Genomic DNA, 19,569 nt, shown 5'->3' on the forward strand with positions numbered 1-19,569 from the left:
TCAGGTAGAGACGCCACAAGATGGGCACTGGCCCCATCAACCTTTACTGCACATTGACTGGGCATTACTCTGCAGTAGTTGCAGATAACATTGGGTCATTTATTAATTGCCAGAGCTGTTCTGAGCATGTTGCATGTATTAAAGCATTTAACCTTCATAACAACCTTTTCAGGTAGACATTATTATCATTATCAGGATCTTAGGTATGCAAAGCCGTACAGCTGGGCAACCGTAGAGCTGAGATCTCCAACCCCAGCAGCCTGGCTGAGAGTCTGTGCTCTTCACTGTTTATCGCCATTATTGTATGTCTTGAAAATGGTAGAAGTCAGAAGTTTTTTTGTACTGAGCAGTATGGTCTGTTGTATTGTGACTTGTTAGCTGGCTCATTCAGGAGGACAGGCACTAGTCTGAGTCTAGTCATTCTTGTTGACCTGGGCTTTAGGCGTTAGTCTGTGATTACAAATTTGGCCAAATTTAAGGAGAATCTTTTTTAAAATCCTTTCCTTAAAGAATTAGAGTTTATTAGATACCAAAACTTCTGTGGACCAAAGTGTTAATTTTTCATTTCTGCCATTGATATCATGATCATGATTCATTCTACCTGTGGTAATTATTGACCGTTCTTTCTTTGTGGTGAGCTTGCCAGGTCTAGATTGTCGTAGGACTGTTCAAAAGGTGCAGGGGAATCCAACAACCTCGGGTTGAGAAGTTTAGTTCTGTGTTGTATGTTTGCCTGTTTTTATACCCAGCCTTTGATTACCTGTGTCTGTGGAGAACACCATGAGATTTCACCTGGTTTGGGGGATGCTGGCGATGTTGTTTGACATAAACCTGGCAGCAGGTGCAAAACACCATCTCAGTAGTGCTCCTTTGAGTTGGTTTGTGAGGAGCTGGTCCATTGGAGGAGTCCCTCAATAATTCAGAGAGTACTTATATTATCAATTATATTGTGGTTCTTAATTGATGAAAATCTCCTAGGTGAAAACAAATCTTAAAGGTTGTTGCTGTTGGCTTTTACAAAAAGATTTTCTGAATATAGGTTTATATTCATTTTAATCACTATGGATCTTTTATGCCATTTAAAACATAACTGTTGTGTTGAGTAACATGTATCTGTTTGTAGTTAGAAAGATTTTTAATAGCAAATATCCTGAAGTTCTTACTTAAAGAGCCATTAGATATATTAAAGGATACAAATACTAGGATATCAATACTTCCTTTAAGCCTCACTTATCTTCTTGTAGGAGGAGAGACTTCAGCATGCAAACCTTCATCTGTTCGGCTTGCACCGTCATTTTCATTCCATGCTGCTGGCCTTCAGATGGCTGGACAGATGCCCCATTCACATCAGTACAGTGACCGTCGCCAGCCAAACATAAGTGACCAACAGGTTTCTGCCTTATCGTATTCTGACCAGATTCAGCAACCTCTAACTAACCAGGTAAGTTAATGGAGTATCAGAAATGACTGTTGGAATGGCAGTTTATTCCTTAAAAATGTTGGAATACTAAGTAGACTAAGTAGACAAAGTGCTTTAATGGTTTTCAGTTTTACATGCAACGTGGGATTATGGGTTGAGAAAACATGATGTTAAGTTTGCGTTAAAATGTTTTTGTTTTTGTTTTTTTTTAATTTTTACTTGTATTTCACTTAAAAAAAATTCATAAAATAACCACAGTCTCTCATTCCGTAATAGAGAGGGGGAAAGTTATTTCCGAGGAATATTAAGGGAACTTGAAGAAAAAGCTTATTTTTATGGAAAGGTGGCTAAGTTAAAAAACAAAAGTTAAGAAAAGCAGGTCAGATTCCATTACAGCAAACTTACAGAACCAACTTTGTACTGTTTTAAACTACCGTTCTACATATTTGTAACAATAAATACAAAACTCCTTAAAATTCAAAAGAGATATGCAAATTAACCGTGCTATTTATTCTAATATTCAGACAGGCTATTCACCATTTTTCTATGAAGTAAATAGAATAAATGTTGAACTCTTTTGGTACACACACACATACATATTTATATATGTATGTATTTATAATATCTTGCTGAATTAACTGCACCATCTACACATTGATTTTTGGTTTGGGGAGACGTACTAGTTGTAGTTGTGAGATAAAGTGTCTTGCCCCACTGATACTTGAGGTGTGATGAGCACTGAAAATGGCTGCTTTTCCATGGACTTAGAAATTTGGTTTGCCATTCTTTCGTTTAGGTCTTTTATTATATCATGTGAGGATAAAAGAGTTGGGAAATTTAAAAGTATTTCTTTTCCTGGATTATTTGAAGGAATTGTGTTTTCTCTAATTCAGTTATATATATGAATGAACACTTAGCAACAACCACATAGCATCATAATTAAAAGGTGTTTTATTTGTATTATAAAATTTTGATAGGTTGGCATAATGTTTATAAAATATATAACGTGTTAATAACGTTCACAGTTAAATAGTTATACCTACGATTTTCTTTTATGCAGTGAATTGATTGAGTTTAGTTGTGTGTTTGAGAATTGGGACAGTTGTTCAGAATGTCCAAATTTGGAAAGTGTTTGTGTACCAGAAGAAAACTCTCTGGAAATCTAATGTGTAGTAATAACACAATGATCCATTTGCACTTTGAGAAAACCAAGTCAATTCAGATGAATTTTCCCACTTGTCAAAAGCAGCCTGTTAGGCAGAGTGCTGTTTCTAATGTGTTTCACAGCTGAAAGGACTGCGCTCCCATTTGTGACTTTTCCATGTGTGTGAGCAGGAGGCTGTGGGTCCAGCCCAGGCTTCCTTCTTCCTAGATACAGTGCTGTTTCAAGTCTAACCTCTGACGTCTGCAGAGGGCTAGGAAAACTTCCAGTCCTTTAAAGTCATTTTTATGGTTATATTATTTCAGTAAATAATTTAATTAGCAAAGTACCTATTTTTATATGCAACTAACTTGTATTTGGATCATATAAAATAAGAGATATTTAACTTACTATTTCTGTTAAAAACTGTGAAATGCTTTTAAAGATTTATGTGATGTAAAAAGTCTATCTTTAAAGTAATAATACTCAGGCAAATATTTCTGCCAAAATCCAAACATTTCTGGGCCTAATAAGAGAGTCATATTAGAGGATGCCTTTCCTGTAACTAAAGTGTGAGCTGTGTGTGAAGTGGTGTGGCCAAGTCATAGGGCCTGGCTTCAAGTTTTCAGTTGGCTCATGATCCAGTTGTAGGACTTGAGTCAGGTCATTTGGACCCTTTGTATCTGTTTCTTGGGTGTAAAATTGAGACCTCTGACCAGACTGCCCCCCCACAGGAAGTAACTTCTAGCTATAAACGTCTGTAATTTCATTATGTAATTTCCATTGTTTCTTGTTAATCATTCTATCAGATGTCCTTTAAAAGAGAAATAGATCAAAAGTAGATGTAGAAGAGAATGAATGATGTTTGGAATGCTGAATCTTTGGGCTATTCTAGTTTTCACAGTAACTTTCATAGCTCTTAAATTCTGCTGGTACCCTGGATAGGTGTTACAGATGCTATTCAGCTTTATTAGTGCTCTCAAAATAAGAAGAAAGGCAGAATACAGTGCTTCTGATTCTTCATTATGTATGAAAACATGAAGTAAATATAAATAAAAGGAAATCGTTATTATAATGGAAAACAGTTTATGAAAGGAATCCTAGAGCTTATATTAAAGAATTTTTTCAGGAAAAAAGTTAATTACTGTTTTAGCTCTATAATTGATCAAAGCAGGAGATTTGTAATCTTCGTGAAGTAAAAGGAACAAGAGATGTGAGCATTGAGGGCGGGCTGTTTCTGGTTCCCCGAGTCAGATAGCTGAGGCAGCAGGAGGAGGTCACATCAACTTCCCTTTCATTAGGTTACTCTGCTTGCAGAAGGGGTCATTCCTGCAGCTTGATGAACTCCTGGGTCCTCTGAACACCGTGGACTTACTTTTTGCTGTAGAAGGTAGAAGAGAGCTTGGTCTATTACTCTACATTCTTTTGACATTGTGACTAGCAGAAGCAGGAAGCAGAGAAAATGTCAGATGCTTAGGGCTGGCCCTGAGTCTTATAGATGTGTAAGTAGGTATTTGGAAAAGTTGTTTTCTGTTTCTGGATATGTACTAATGGCATCACAATGTTGCAAAACAAAAATTTGGTTAGTGTGAAATCACAATGAAAGCATAGGGAGTCTTACTTGCTTTGTAGACATTTATTTGTTCTTTCCATGTAATTTGAATATCTTTATGCAGGGTGTTGTTTGAAGCACTGAGATACAAACAACTTGGCCTTGTAGGCAGTTTGGCCAGTTGTGGACAAGATAAGCAATATTTTGTGAAGTGATAAGCACACAGCACATACTCATATTAAATGCAGAAATTTGAAAGACATTCACAGTCTTTTTCTGTATAACTAATTTTAATAAATGTATGTGCTTGTTGTAGGCATGCCTCAATTACTTTGCACAAAAAATAGCCTAAAAATGACTAAGAGGGGGTGGACTAGAGGTGTAACATTAATAGGGAGCTCCTGGCAAGAGTGTCCTTGTTAAGAGTCTAAGCTAGGCATGGACATCTTCAGCTGTAGCATTATCTTAGCTACTCTTAACCTGGCTCTGGGACCTTGGTCAAGTTCTTCAACATTGGAGACTCTGGTTTCTCATGTGTAAAATGGTCACAGGAAAAGTATTTAACTCTCTTGAGATTGTTGAGGGGACTACATGGGAGACTTGTAAAAATACGCATGCTAAAAACATCTTGTTTAGTAAATACCTGCTACTGTTAATTGTTATGAAATCACGCAGTTGACTCTATCAATGGCTTATATACTTCCTATCAACTTTTATTATAGCGGTAATGAAGCATTGCACTGATTCAGATTTTGTGAAACCTCACATTGAGGCTGTACTCCACCAGCCCAAGAAAGAGGGCTTGCTGAATAAACTACCTGCATGAAAACAATGCTGGGAACTTTAAAAAAGAAAACACATTTAAGGGAAACCTCTTTCATTACCTTAAATGCTTACAGCATTCATTCACAAAAAAATTGACTTGTTTATTACACGTATTATTTATGCATTAAGTTCTTAAGGAATAGTATAAAAATTGTGTGAACTTAGCATTACCTACTGTTTATATTTAGAAAAGTAAGGCTGTATTTGACAAATTGAATAATTCATATCTTCTTAATTCTGATGATTTTTGTCAGACAAATAGTTACGATCTCCTAGAGTTTTTTTTCCGCTTAAACCTTATTTGGAATTTTAAGACGCAGAGGACCACGAGAAGAGATACTGTTATTTCAGTAATTCAGTGAATTTGCCCTCTGGGTAACAACTTTTTAGAGTTTGAGTGTACATGCAGAAGAAACCAGTGTTAATGTTGGTTCACAATAAAGTACACGTAGGTAAATGATGTTAACAATTCTATCTTTTCAGACCATGCGGATGGTGATTTTTCCTGTTCTGTGCACTGGTACAACCCTCCCCTCTTCTCTTTTTTAGTGTGGGTTAGGTTAACAATTAGACCATGACTCCACTCCACACATTTCTGCAAGGTCTTAGTATGATGTGTTTACTGTCACTCTGCCCCTCAGATCGACTTGAGTGTCCTTGGAGAGGGGCTGTGTCAGGGTCTTCTGGCTCATTTCCCAGCACAAATGTCCAGAAGAGTTGGGCGGGAGCACAAGGATGGGCCAGGGGGAATGGTTGTGACCACCTTGTTGGAATTAATTGGTTTTGAGGATCTGTTGATTGCAAGAAGCCTTATTGGGAACACTTTGAGGCAAGACACTTGGTGGAGGAGTGACACGTGGACAGCAATCCAGGATCATTGACACTAGCTGTAGCACTCCTGGATGTGTGTATAGAGCGGGTGCATGCCCCCCGCTCTGTCCTCTTTTGTAATTGCTGTGGAAATGGTCTAGAAGGATGTTCATGGTGGAACCCCTCATTGTCTGTTGGATGGTGTTAAGAGCCATGAGTTGGGATCAGGGAAGGGGACTGTGAGGGCAAGCCTTGGTTAGGGGGCAGATATTTGTCAGAGGGCAGGTAGAGCCTGGTGTTGTGCGGAGCTGAATTTCTTCTTGTTAGGAGCAGCTGGAGGGAATGGGGCTCTGCTGCCAGCCTCCTTTTTTGGTGCCAGTTGGGTCTTGAAATCCTGTCTTAAGGAAGCTGAAAGTTGCCTCTGAGGGCTGAGTTTATCTTTGTCTGCTGGTTGTGAACCAGGTCAGGTTTTAGGAATAATTCAGAAAGAAATTTTCTTCGGGTTAATTGTATGATAGAGAGGCCTTGTGGGCAGCATCCTGTGTGTCTCCTAGATTGAGGTATGTCTGTAATTCCACCATTTAAATTTGGGGGACTAGGATCAAAGCCTCGAGCAGCTGGGGATATTATCTTCTGATTTCATTTATTTGTTCTAGTGATTGTCTTTGTTGGAATCCAGATGAAAGGGAACTTTGAGAGAAAATGTATAATCATCTAATGTAGATGTCTTTAAAAAAGTAGATACACGTGGGTTACAGAAGAAGGAATTTATATCAGTGCAGTAGAGTTAAAGTGCTAGTCTTTTCTGTCTATTTAAGGTGATGCCTGATATTGTCATGTTACAGAGGCGGATGCCCCAAACCTTCCGTGACCCAGCAACTGCTCCCCTGAGAAAACTCTCTGTTGACTTGATCAAAACATACAAGCATATTAATGAGGTAAGATTTGTTACAATAACGTCTATCTTGCAATATATCAGTGAGAAAAAAAGCTATTTTGTGATCTATTGAAACACCCTAAGCTTTTTCGATTCCTAATTGTCGTATTGATGATTATTATGAAGACTAATGATTTAGAAATAATATAATTACAACTATGTAAAAGATATATTAACAAGGGCTGCAAAATATAAAGATAATTGTGGATAACTCCTGTTTTTTTTAAGGTTGTATTTAATATACTGTTATTTCTTTTTAAAAATTTTTATTTTTTTTCTCTTTTTCCAAATTTTGACTTACTTCTATCTCTTATTCAAACTAAGAAGGGGGAATAAGGCCTCTAAAAGCATATATATGTTAACATTTTTGCTTGAAGTTTTATATATTTGTTTCTGCTTTTGCTATGGGTGTCAGGAAGCTCTAAAATATGTTTATACCTAATTACAGACATTTGGCCTAGTTTATTTGATCTGTCTATTTTTCTGTGATTTTGTTGTCTTTTAAATTTTTATGTGCATTATTTTATCTCTTTTTATGATAAGGTGTCCAGAAGCTTTTTGTTGTAAGTAAAAAAGATAAAAAACAGAGCACTTTGAATTGCCTGTGTTGCAACTTGGTGTTTTGCCACCAAAAAGTTTTCTGGTGTCTTGGACCATTGACTTGATTGCCATTTGCTTGTGGCTTCAACTCTGTCTCCAAAATTAATTATTAAATGAGCATTTCTGGAGAAGAACCCATGCTTTCTTTCCTCCTCCAGTGGGGCCCTGCACTCTTTTATCATTAAGGCTTGTTCTTTGCCAGCTTTAGAGCTTCTTAACTGAAAAGTCGAAAAATGTTCTTAGGTACATGCAAATTTTATAGCAATTTAATGTTATTTAATGCCAGTATTACTACATTACAGTGGCAGTGTGGCAACATAAAATTAGTATGAACTCTGTCAGGAACATTTCTGAGTTAGATTTTGTACACATTTGTGTATTATAAACATGTTCCAGACAAGCTTGTGATTATCTGAATATATCTGATAAATTGTTGATAATAGCATATTAATTTCAGCTTGTTGCTATCTGATAAATTATTAACAAAGCTCCGTTAAACTGTTAACAGTAGCTTTGTTGCAGCTTGTTTTTAAATATCTTACCACCTTATAAAGTAGACTGTTATTGATGTTAGTCCATGCAGTATAATTTATAATTTCTCCAAAGTTAGTTTACTGGTTACCTGGACAATTGCCTATTTCACCTATTATTATTATTTTTTTTTTACTAGTCTTAGAAACAGTGTTATAAGAAAAATAACTCAGCCTGTGATTAACCATAGGCTTATGGTCTTTGGGAGTGAGGGCAAAGGGGCCATAGCTGTTTTTTGTTAATCATTATATTTTTATAGGTTTAAAAACTGGTGGGCATGTCTCAGAGGGCCATTTTTTTAAGTAAAACATCAGTTCATCTACATTTAAACTTATTTAAAAAATATGTGGGCATAAAATAAAATATAAATAGATACATGCAGGTTACAGAAGAGGGAGTTTATATCAATAAATTCTCTTTATATCCCAAAGTTGGGATTGACTGGAAGAGGGGCATGAGAGAACTTGAACTTGAGGGAGATGAAAATGTTACAAATGCTGTTTGGCGTTTGGTGATTTTGTCAAAGTTCCTCATGTAGAACTCTTAAGATCCATTCCACCTCACGGTATATAAATTATACTTGAATTCAACAAATAAATATAAACCAGGCCCTTTTACTTTTCTTGAACGGCATACTTTGGACTAGTCACTTAACATTTCTTATTTACAAAGTGTATAAACAGTATAACTATAATAAGTTTCACTGTAGACATTTTTCATTGGTTATATCAGTGATATTTTCTAACTCAAATGTCAGTTGTAGAAAATGACTTAATTGTTTGTATTTGTTACAAAGAGTAAAAATTCATCTATTTCCTACTTACAGATGTGTCTCAGTATATTCTGATAATGCTCTTCCCTTCACAGTGATTTGAATTTTACAGTGAACAGTGTGTATTCTCATTTTAGGTTTACTATGCAAAAAAGAAGCGAAGACACCAACAGGGCCAGGGAGACGATTCTAGCCATAAGAAGGAACGGAAGGTCTACAATGATGGTTATGATGATGATAACTATGATTATATTGTAAAAAACGGAGAAAAGTGGATGGATCGTTACGAAATTGACTCCTTAATAGGCAAAGGTTCCTTTGGTCAGGTAACTTAATGGAAAATGCTGAATTTAATTAATTAGAAAGAACTTCCTAGTGAATTTTGTTGTCGCAGCTCTTCCTCAAGAGCATACTTTTAATATTTGCAAATAATGCTCAGCAATGGATACGCGAGTATTTGGATGAGCATAATTCTTTAAAGGTAGTAATGCGTCAATAATAAAAACTCCTTAGGCTTGTACAAACTTTTATGGCTACCAAGTACTCATTTTACTAATGACTGGTTAATTTTAATCACTAACAGATAGTATTGCCTCTTTGATATGGGCCTTGTATAGTCTGTAGATGACTGCTATGCTAGAGACATTTACCTTCTTGTCTGATAGACCACTTCAAAGAGAAATGAATTACCATGTTCAGGTGGCGCAGTGGGAATCTACTTACTTTTGAAGAGGCTTTGGAAAGCCTGGGGTTGTGCCCTGGCTTTTTCTCCCATCTCATGTTGTAACTATACCAGACCTCTAAGCAGGCAGGCAGTCTTTAGGATTTCTTATAGTCCTCAGTACCAGCATTGCTAATATTATGATTGAGTAATTTTGATGGATCATCCAGGCAGTTTCTACCAGGAAGGGATTCCAGTGGACCTGTTTTTTTCCTCTTCATTCTTGGCCTCTTCTCCCTACCTACAACTTTCTGTTACCCACCTCCTCACCCAGCCCCATTACAAAGCACACAGCCCTGAAAACATGAGTCTCTTGGCATCAGTCGCACCAATACCAAGAGCTTTTGGTCTTTCTCCTTGTACTTTATTTATTTAGAGGCAGAGTCTCACTTTTGTCGCCCAGGTTGGAGTGCAGTGGTGCACTCTTGGCTCACTGCAACTTCCGTCTCCCAGATTCAAGTGATTCTCATGCCTCAGCCTCCCAAGTAGCTGGGATTACATGCATTAGCCACCATGCCTGGCTAATTTTTATGTTTTTAGTAGAGACAGGGTTTCACCATGTTGGCCAGGCTGGTCTCAAACTCCTGACCTCAGGTAATCCTCTTGCCTTGGCTTCCCAAAGTGCTGGGATTTCAGGCATGAGCCACCACACCCAACCTTCTTGTACTTTTTAAAAGATTTTTCAGGTCAGGCGTGGTGACTCACACCTGTAATCTCAGCACTGTGGGAGGCTGAAGCAGAAGGATTGCCTGAGCCCAAGAGTTCCAGACCAGCCTAGGGAACATAGAGAGACCTTGTCTCTATTTATTTAAAAAAAAAATGTTGGGGGGAATCTCTGGCTGTGGTCTCCCAGCTATTCCCAGTTGTAAGTCCTCTATCACATTGAGTTACAGAGGTCTGTTTGAGGTGTGATTTGCTGATAAACCCAGTCTCTTCTGCCTTGCAACCCTTGTGGAATGAGATGGTTATCACCCTGAAGTCCAAATATGTCTTCTGACTTTTCAGTGATAAGGATAGAATAGGGATCAAAATGACTTTTCCTGAATTGCCTTTTTGTTGTTGTTTTTGTTTTCTTAAACTGTGGAACCTGCATGTGCTTACTTCTCTGTTCCTGCCCTGAGAGAAAGCAAAATAGACGCTCCTTTTTAACCTGTGAGAAAAAGTCATTATGTTCAGAACAGAAAGTGTACTGTATGTCATTAGTAGCCACAGGTCTAAATCCAGAAAAATAAACGTGTAAGCAAATATGAACATTTATGTTAGACCTGTGTCATTCCAGTGTGGCCCTACCAGTCCCTGATGTCACGTGTATATGTCTCCTCCTTCTCACAATTTGAAAGATTTTTGGTAATTATACATAATCCAGGGACTTTTTCCTTGAATTACAACTTCTTCTTCTGAGGGATTTTTCAGTGCTTTGGACATCCTTTGGTTTTTTGTTTGCTTTTTTTGGTTGGTTGGTTGGTTGTTTTTAAGAGATAGGGTGTTACTGTATCACCCAGGCAGGAATACAGTGGAGTAGTGATCATGGTTCACTGGCTTGACCTCCTGGGCTCAAGTGATCCTTCCACTTCAGCCTCTAGAGTAGCTGGGACTATAGGCACATGCCACCATGCCTGGTTAATTTGTTTTTTTTGTAGAGTTGGGGTCTCACTGTGTTGTCCAGGCTGGTCTGGAATTCCTGGGCTCAACCAATCCTGCCATCTCAGCCTCCCACATTGCTGGGATTATAGGCCTGAGCTACCACACCTGGGCTGGGAGTCCCTCTTGATGAAGGTATTCCTGTTTGCCAGTCCGAAGCAGCTTCTCTATCAGCTTCTTAAGGAAAGGCATTTGTGAGGCCCAGTCCTTAACTAAAGATGTGAACACCCTATACTGGTCCCCAACTGGGCTACATAGCAGGAGGTGAGCGGTGGGTGAGCAAGCATTACTGCCTGATCAGCAGTGGCATTAGATTCTCATAGGAGCTGGAGCCCTTTTTTGAGCTGTGCATGGGAGGCATCTAGGTTGCATGCTCCTTGTGAAAATCTAATGCCTAATGATCTGAGGTATTTCATCTCCAAACCATCCACCTCACCCCTCCCCTGGCTGTGAAAAAAATTGTTTTTCACAAAACTGGTCCCTGATGCCCAAAAGGTTGTGGACTACTGCCCTAGACCTAGAGATTGCCACCTCTGCCATGAAAATTTCACTAACATTTGGGCAGTTGCACTTAATAGGTCATTTTTTTTTTTGAGGCAGAATTTTGCTTTTGTCATTCAGGCTGGAGTGCAATCGCGCTATCTTGGCTCACTGCAACCTCTGCCTCCTGGGTTCAAGTGATTCTCCTGCCTCAGCCCCCTGAGTAACTGGGATTACACGTGCCCATCACCAGGCCTCGCTAATTTTTATATTTTTAGTAGAGATGGAATTTCACCATGTTGACCAGGCTGGCCTCAAACTCCTGACCTCAGGTGATCCACCTACCTCAGCCTCCCAAAGTGCTGGGATTACAGGCATGAGCCACTTCCCTGGGCCCTAATGGGTTACTTCTAACTTTCCTGACATCTGCCATGCAGATTGTGGCCATACAGCCTGCTGTCTAAGCTGATTTGCCCCTGATGACTCAGTGTTTACACTCATAGTTACATTTTTCTTCTCTCCGTCACCTTCGTTTTCTCATACTCAGATTCCACAGAAAGGTGAGCACAGGAACCCTGTGACGATAGAGGCCTGTTTGACATTGAATTCCTTTTTTCCAGGGCAGACTGATACTTCCTCTCTTGGGCTGAGGTATTGTACAGTGTCCACGTTGAGGTTCAGGTCCTGTGCCTCACCAGGAGGACAGTTCTATATTGACTTGGTCAGACTTTCCCACATGCTGTGTCAGGTTATTGTCTAGTTAGGGATTTCTCCATTTCCTTAGCCAATAATTACCAATCCTGATTGTGTATTGAAATTTCTTGGGGAGCTTACCAAAAAAAGTTCTGATGTCTGGGCTCCAGACCAGTTAAATTCTCTAGGCATTGTTGTAAAAGAAAAAAAAATAAATAAATAAAACCCCTTATTGAATTTGTAATTTATGGTCAAAAACTGGCAGTTAGCCTCTTAACTGTTTGCCAAGTCAGTAGATGCTCGGGCCCCCTGAGTGTCCTTTGTTCTGCAGACCATCAGGATCTGGGCATTGAACTGTAGTTCTTGGTACAGTCAGTACATCCAGTGAAACAGAGGCATGTTAGAACCACTTAGCCACGTGTTTTCAAGGGTAGTCTCTGTGATAAAAGACCACAAATAATGTCTTTTAGAACTGGGTGAAACCAGAGATGAGTGCATTTTCTTTTCCAACTTTGATTTCAGTTGAACCATTCAGAATCTGTCACTCACAGTAGATTCAGCCTTGACTGATGTAGATCTGAGAACATACGTTCCATCTTCTTCCTGATCTAGTGGTTTCATCCTGCTCCTTGGAATCATTTGGAGTTCCTTCCCCATCCCCAGACTTACAGTATTATAAATGTAACTTGTATTTAATTAGTTGTAATGGTTATTGCTGGTTAATAAGAGATATCATTTTCTTTCTTTTTTTTTTTTTGAGACAGAGTCTCACTCTGTTGCCAGGCGCCAAGCTGGAGTGCAGTTGCACAGTCTTGGCTCACTGCAACCTCTGCCTCCTGGATTCAAGCAATTCTCTTGCCTCAGCCTCTCGAGTAGCTGGGGCTACAGGCACATGCCACCACCCCCAGCTAATTTTTGTATTTTTAGAAGAGATGGGGTTTCACCATATTGGCCAGGATGGTCTCAATCTCTTGACCTCATGATCCGCCCGCCTCGGCCTCCCAAAGCATTTTCTTTTACTTATGTAAAAGATTTTTATGTAACTATTTTATAATAGTATGAACCTCATTTTAGATGAGTGAAATTTAAAGTAAGGGCTGTGTATGGTGATATGTACTCAGGAGCACTGTGGTTTCCTTAGCAGTGATTCTCATTTTTAAACTATCATAATCCCCTAATTATGGTGTTTGTGACATTGTAGAACTTCACTGGTAAGTTGTGTTTATTTTTTAGTGTAAACTGATTTTTCTTTTAATACTTAAGTTTTTATGTATGATAATCTAATTGAAAGAAAGTTATCAAAAGCCTTCTGAAATAGACTTTTAAGTATTTCATACATATTCTTAGGTTCAGGTTTCTCTCACTAAAAGAATAGTTAGATGAGTTGTTATATAGTGTTAATTAGTAAGAAAGATAAAACTAAGCAGCTGTCAAGATTCATAATTTATTTCTGACAGGAAAATAATTTTATTAAGAAAATTATCTATTTTGTGGATATTTAGAAATACTGTACAAATGCAAAAAGAAATTCAATTTAAAAGATTGATTTAAAGTTACTGTGTAATAAATGGCTATATTGAATAGAAATATACAGTATCTCCTACTTAGGAAGGTCAGAAAAGTGATAATTATAAAAATGTGTAATTGAGAATTAGGTAAATGTTATAATTAAGGTGAATTATAAATTGTTGTGAAATTGTTGCCATAATGAAGTAGAGAATTATTCATGTTTCCTCTCTTTTAGGTTGTAAAGGCATATGATCGTGTGGAGCAAGAATGGGTTGCCATTAAAATAATAAAGAACAAGAAGGCTTTTCTGAATCAAGCCCAGATAGAAGTGCGACTTCTTGAGCTCATGAACAAACATGACACCGAAATGAAATACTACATAGGTAAACAGCGCAACGTGCCCCAACCCAGACCAAAACTTTGAGTTAATGGTTCTTTTTTATCAAAATATTTTGTTTTACTTTAAAGTGGTTGATTAAAAATTTATTTCTTTGCTGTTGGACAGCAAGATTCATACAAGTGACTTGATCTGGCAGTAATAGTCTAATCTTGGGAAATGTGCCTTCCAGGTAGCATACCATGTAGAAACAAATGAGAATAGTGTGTGTAATTTGCAGCTTGCTGGTGCTATTTGTTTGCTTTAGTGATGCATGTTTATCCAAAGGGTCATCTTTCCAGAAACTTTAACCATTTATAATCTAGTTCAGAAACTAGTTGTGAGCTAGTATGTTGTTAGTGGTTGTGGAACCATTTTGGGGGCATCTGCACCAAGATCTCAGGCTCTTCCCCAGTCTCTTCATCAGCTTGGTAGCATTAGAAGCTATTAGACTTAGGCTACAGTAAAGAGATAATAGCCACTGCTTATTGAATTTTCACCACATTCCTTGTGCTTTTCTTTCATCACCTGTAATAGTCTAACAGCCTATGAGGAGGATGGTAGAATCCTTAAATTACACATGGTTTTTATAAAAGGCAGCATATCTAGGGTCATAGGGCTCTGCAGCTAGGAACAGAAGCTGTACTACTAGTGCCTAACTCCAGTCTATTTGTTTCATTCTCACATAGTCTTCCTTCTGAAAACAGAAACAGGAAAGAGAAGAATTGTGAAAATACTGAAATCTAGGGCCAATTGATACATGGACAAAACGTCTTCTAATATACCTTCTTTCATATTATTTTAAATCAAATCTAATATGTCAGTGATTGTTAAGACACGATTTTATGTAGCATCAAGGAAAAAATTGTTAAGTATTCATATAAGATGCCATCAGTCGAAGATAACAGACCTTAAGATCAGCACATAGCCATAGTCACTTGTGTTCAGAAATGCTGACTTGACTTGACAAACGTTAAGGTTGAGTTTTATTTAGCAGATTCTTTTAAGAAAATATGGTTATTTGGTCCCCCCAAAAAGGTAGAAACAAATAATGGGTGTTTAAAAGGGGCAAGCTTCAGATTGTTCAGATTAGATTTTGTTTGTGAAATACTGCTCATTTCTCTTTGTTAAAATATAAAATGAATTTGTACTATTTTTCTTCCTTAGTTTCTTTACAGATACTGATATAATTCATAATAATAACATTTTTATCTTAAAACCATTCTCATCACACTCAATGAAACTTTGCTGTTCACTGTTAGCTATAACTTACATGAAATGACCCATTTCCATTCAAGAGTTTTAGAAACACATCAAGGACATTCTAAGGGTGCTTGACTTACACAGTGATCTCTGAACATGCCTCCTACCCTCTCACTCTTATTTACTTACGAAGCAGAAAAAATACTGATAGCATACTGTAACATTTTAATTCTGCTTTATTTAAAAAAGACATAGCTGGCATATAGTTAAGCACTCAAAAAATGTTAGCTACTCAGTTCTGTATAATGCTAGTATTTTGTTTTTAATAAAGTGACATTAATGATCATTTTATTAATTGCATTAGTCATTACAGATACTCTTTGGATGAGCTTTGAAGTTCTTATTTTAGAAGATGGTGAATGCATAGTGTCTCAAGAAACTGAGATTCTGTTTGGAAAACAAAAGAACTTTAGATAAGTTCATGTCAATTGAATAGATGCTTTAAACTTACGTTATCTGAAAGTCATTTATTTTTATAATGTAAATTAATTTTAAAGTGATTGATGAGTGTAATTTATTCTGATGAGTTTTATTGTCTTGTTTTTGAACTTTAAAAAACATCTACTACTTTACTGTGTAGCCAAATTTCTTATCTGGATTATTTAGTACCTGCCATGGTCTAGTTAAAAGAAAATTCAGTTTAAGTCTACAACAAAGTTGCCAGCCCTCCATTCTCCCCAAAATTCAGTTAAAAAGTCTGAACAAATACGCTTGTTCGAGCTTTCTTTGACAATGTCTTTAGTGCTCAGCACATTGTAGATACTGAGTAAATGAATAAAAGAAATGTGAGGTCAAGTGAAACTGAGTAGATCTTTCATTGGAAGAACATTCTCATCACAGAGCTTCTTAAAGGAATTTTTGTAATCACCTTAGAATTCTGACAGCAGTTACTTTTGCATTCCCTTTGTGGCTACTGCTTAACCAGGAGAGTAAAAGCCAGGCATGGACCATGATTGTGAAGTATCATGGAACTGTGTTTTTAGTTTTAAACCTATGAACTGAGGTGATTAAGAGCAGATATCTTATATAACATTTAAAGATTGCTTTGTCACGTTTAGTATCAGGTTATGCTGTAGACTCCTATATAGCCATGTAATTATTTTTATTGTGTTAATAAGTTCTAACTTGAGATCACCTATATCATGAAAGATCTAAAAATGGTACTGATGTCCACTGCTTTGAGACAGAAAGCCCAGGAGTACTACCAGGAAAACACAGTGTATCCACAGTTAGTGATCAGACATTGATTTACTATCAGTTTATTCCAGATAGATCTGTAGCGAAACCTCTCATTTTGTAATACTAAAAGACAAAATGAAAATAACCTTGACAAGATGGGTGTTTATGTCTTTGAAGTTGTGTTACAGGTGCTCAGTTTGGTATACGTAAGACTATTAACAGTCAGGGACAGCATTTTATCGAATAACCTCATCTGATGTGAAGTCAGTGTTAATACTTAAAGCACAATGTTTGAAGCAATTTAGTGAGTATTCAGCCTTTTTAGAGGTCAGCAGTGATAGTGATCTATGTATTCTATGCTGTTTAAACCACTCACAAGCCTCCTCATCATCTCTTCTTGTAGTTGAGATTTATTTTGAAGTTTTTCAAACCTTCAGTCTCACACAAGAGTTCTCATTTACCAATTTGATGAACACAGTTAAGTACTCCAATGCTTTTACTAAAGCATGATTTTCAGACATTTGTTGTATTTACCTAAAGGGTGACAAAAAAGCTATCATCAAAAATCGTGACAGAAAATTACTAGTGAAATCTGAAGTTCTGCAGCACAGATAAATTTCAAAGCCTACACAGAGGGCTGCCAAGTACAGCATTGTCACAAATCAGAGATCTGAATAGATGGAGCTTAGACATAAGAAGCTGTGAGGTAGGGCTCTCAGGAAGGAAAAAGTACTTCCTTTTATAAATGAAGATAAAATTGCTGAAATATTCTTACTACTGTTTGTTCATTTGCTACTTGTGTTTTCAGATCTGACTTTTTTAAAGAAACGAGGCATTTTGGTAGTACTGCTTACCTTGTATCACTTATTGACAGACACTATATCTGTTTAATTCAGCAGAAGAGCAACTTAGATATTCTTAACTGATTCAGAACTGCTATTACTGCAAAATGCTGATCTCCAGACTTTAACTTTTCACTCTGCATTTCACGTTGTAATAATGTTATAGGTCATTTGAGAGTGCATGTGTATGTTACTCTCATTTTATTGGAATGTATAATTTAAAATGAAACTCTTTTCTCTTTCAGTGCATTTGAAACGCCACTTTATGTTTCGAAACCATCTCTGTTTAGTTTTTGAAATGCTGTCCTACAACCTCTATGATTTGTTGAGAAACACCAATTTCCGAGGGGTCTCTTTGAACCTGACACGAAAGTTTGCGCAACAGATGTGCACTGCACTGCTTTTCCTTGCGACTCCAGAACTTAGTATCATTCACTGTGACCTAAAACCTGAAAATATCCTTCTTTGTAACCCCAAACGCAGTGCAATCAAGATCGTTGACTTTGGCAGTTCTTGTCAATTGGGGCAGAGGGTAAGTATTGTTTCAGAACTTGTGAATTAAATAGAAGTAAGTAGAACAGTGTAAGTATTAGGTTGGTGCAAAAGTAATTGTGGTTTGTGCCATTACCTTTAATGGCATTCCTTTTTTAATGGAAAAACCGAAATTACTTTTGCTCCAACCTAATAGATATTTGAAATGTTAATAAGGTGTATACCATTTAGGGACAATTACAGGATGGTTATTTATCTTTAAAATGTAGCAGTTAATTACTTTATGTTGATATCTGTTTTGGGGGAAATACCTTTTAAAATGCAAATAGCAATACTTTGACTCAAAAGACATTGATTTTTTTTAAATAGGTATATTTAAAATTATATGTATGCTGAAAGATAAAGAGAAGAGAATAGGAGATGGAATGATTAAATATTAGGGGATTTGTAACTGTCCCAAGTAAAGGTTTTAGTATAAGTTTTGGGACTTTTCAGTACTGGAACATTGAATCCTTGCTGTAAAATATTTCTCTGAAGATTTATCAAGATAAATCTTTTTCCTCAAAAACTGATGGTTCAAAAAAATGCAGGTAATTTTGATTAGTCATGGTACTAAAGCACAGAAAATTCAGTTGATACAACTTACTTGTTTTGATGAATAAATTTCTCATATTTTCTTTACTAATAAAAATTTACATAAATTCTAACACATATCCAAAATGATTTTTTTTTTAGACTGCTAAAAACAGATGTGTTCGTAGTGATAATAAGTTTAGCTGATTTAGGAAAGCAGTTTTTCCTATCATTCTTAACATTATGAAAACTACTCTAACAGCATTGTTTTATATATAAAATAGAAGCTACAGGTGTCTCCTCTTTAAAGGAATTGCTACCATCATTTGATAATATTTTACTGATTTTTTTTTTTTTTGAGACGGAGTTTCGCTCTTGTTACCCAGGCTGGAGTGCAATGGCGCAATCTCGGCTCACCGCAACCTCCGCTTCCTGGGTTCAGGCAATTCTCCTGCCTCAGCCTCCTGAGTAGCTGGGATTACAGGCACGCACCACCATGCCCAGCTAATTTTTTGTATTTTTAGTAGAGACGGGGTTTCACCATGTTGACCAGGATGGTCTCGATCTCTTGACCTCGTGATCCACCCGCCTTGGCCTCTCAAAGTGCTGGGATTACAGGCTTGAGCCACTGCGCCCGGCCTATTTTACTGATTTTTAACACTATTCCTTTTGCTTGAAAGTGTTGAAACTATATTTCTTTTGTTTTAAAGAAAAACCCAACTAACATACAGATGTTAATTTTTTGTAGTGACTTTTCTGTTTCTTATTTTTCCAAATTATTGAAATTTTCTGTACTGTCCTACTTTTGTCCAAGTTTTAACTATGACAGATTAATCATAAAGATTTACAGCCAATTAATAGGACTGTCTTTTTGTTACTTTCTGCAGCTTCTATTATGGTGATGATACTATTAGGTGTTGAAGTGATTTTTAAAAATTGGAGTAGGAAGCAAAGTTTGCAGTTTTAGATGCCTTCAAAAAATGAAGAGATGCTTGTAGTTAATATGGGATAGAGTATATTGTGAATGAAAAATATATGCCCATCTTGAGAGTAATTTGAATAGATTTTAGAGTTGGAACATTTCCCCCCTATTTAAGCCAAATTATATATTTTGTCCTAATATTAAACATTATTATTTCTGTCTAGTCAAAATGAGCCAGTTGTCCCTATAATAAATTTTCAACTACTAAAATTCATTGGAATCACATGGGA

At 36.9% G+C, this 19,569-nt stretch overlaps 1 protein-coding gene across 5 annotated transcripts in view; it reads left to right on the forward strand.

Moving 5' to 3' along the window:
- DYRK1A (dual specificity tyrosine phosphorylation regulated kinase 1A) overlaps positions 1–19,569 on the forward strand; it is a 139,264-nt gene that overhangs the window by 95,717 nt on the left and 23,978 nt on the right. For 3 of the 5 annotated variants that reach the window (XM_017526240.2, XM_017526245.2, XM_017526241.2), the window contains 5 exons: positions 1,245–1,441; positions 6,567–6,686; positions 8,726–8,914; positions 13,868–14,015; positions 17,538–17,824. In XM_017526240.2, coding sequence (XP_017381729.1) covers positions 1,245–1,441; positions 6,567–6,686; positions 8,726–8,914; positions 13,868–14,015; positions 17,538–17,824 — 941 coding nt within the window. The remainder of the gene's footprint in view (positions 1–1,244; positions 1,442–6,566; positions 6,687–8,725; positions 8,915–13,867; positions 14,016–17,537; positions 17,825–19,569) is intronic. The other 2 variants (XM_017526246.2, XM_017526242.2) reach the window with 1 other exon arrangement.

Source organism: Cebus imitator, unplaced genomic scaffold, assembly GCF_001604975.1.
Source record: "Cebus imitator isolate Cc_AM_T3 unplaced genomic scaffold, Cebus_imitator-1.0 Scaffold41, whole genome shotgun sequence".
NCBI lineage: Eukaryota > Metazoa > Chordata > Mammalia > Primates > Cebidae > Cebus > Cebus imitator.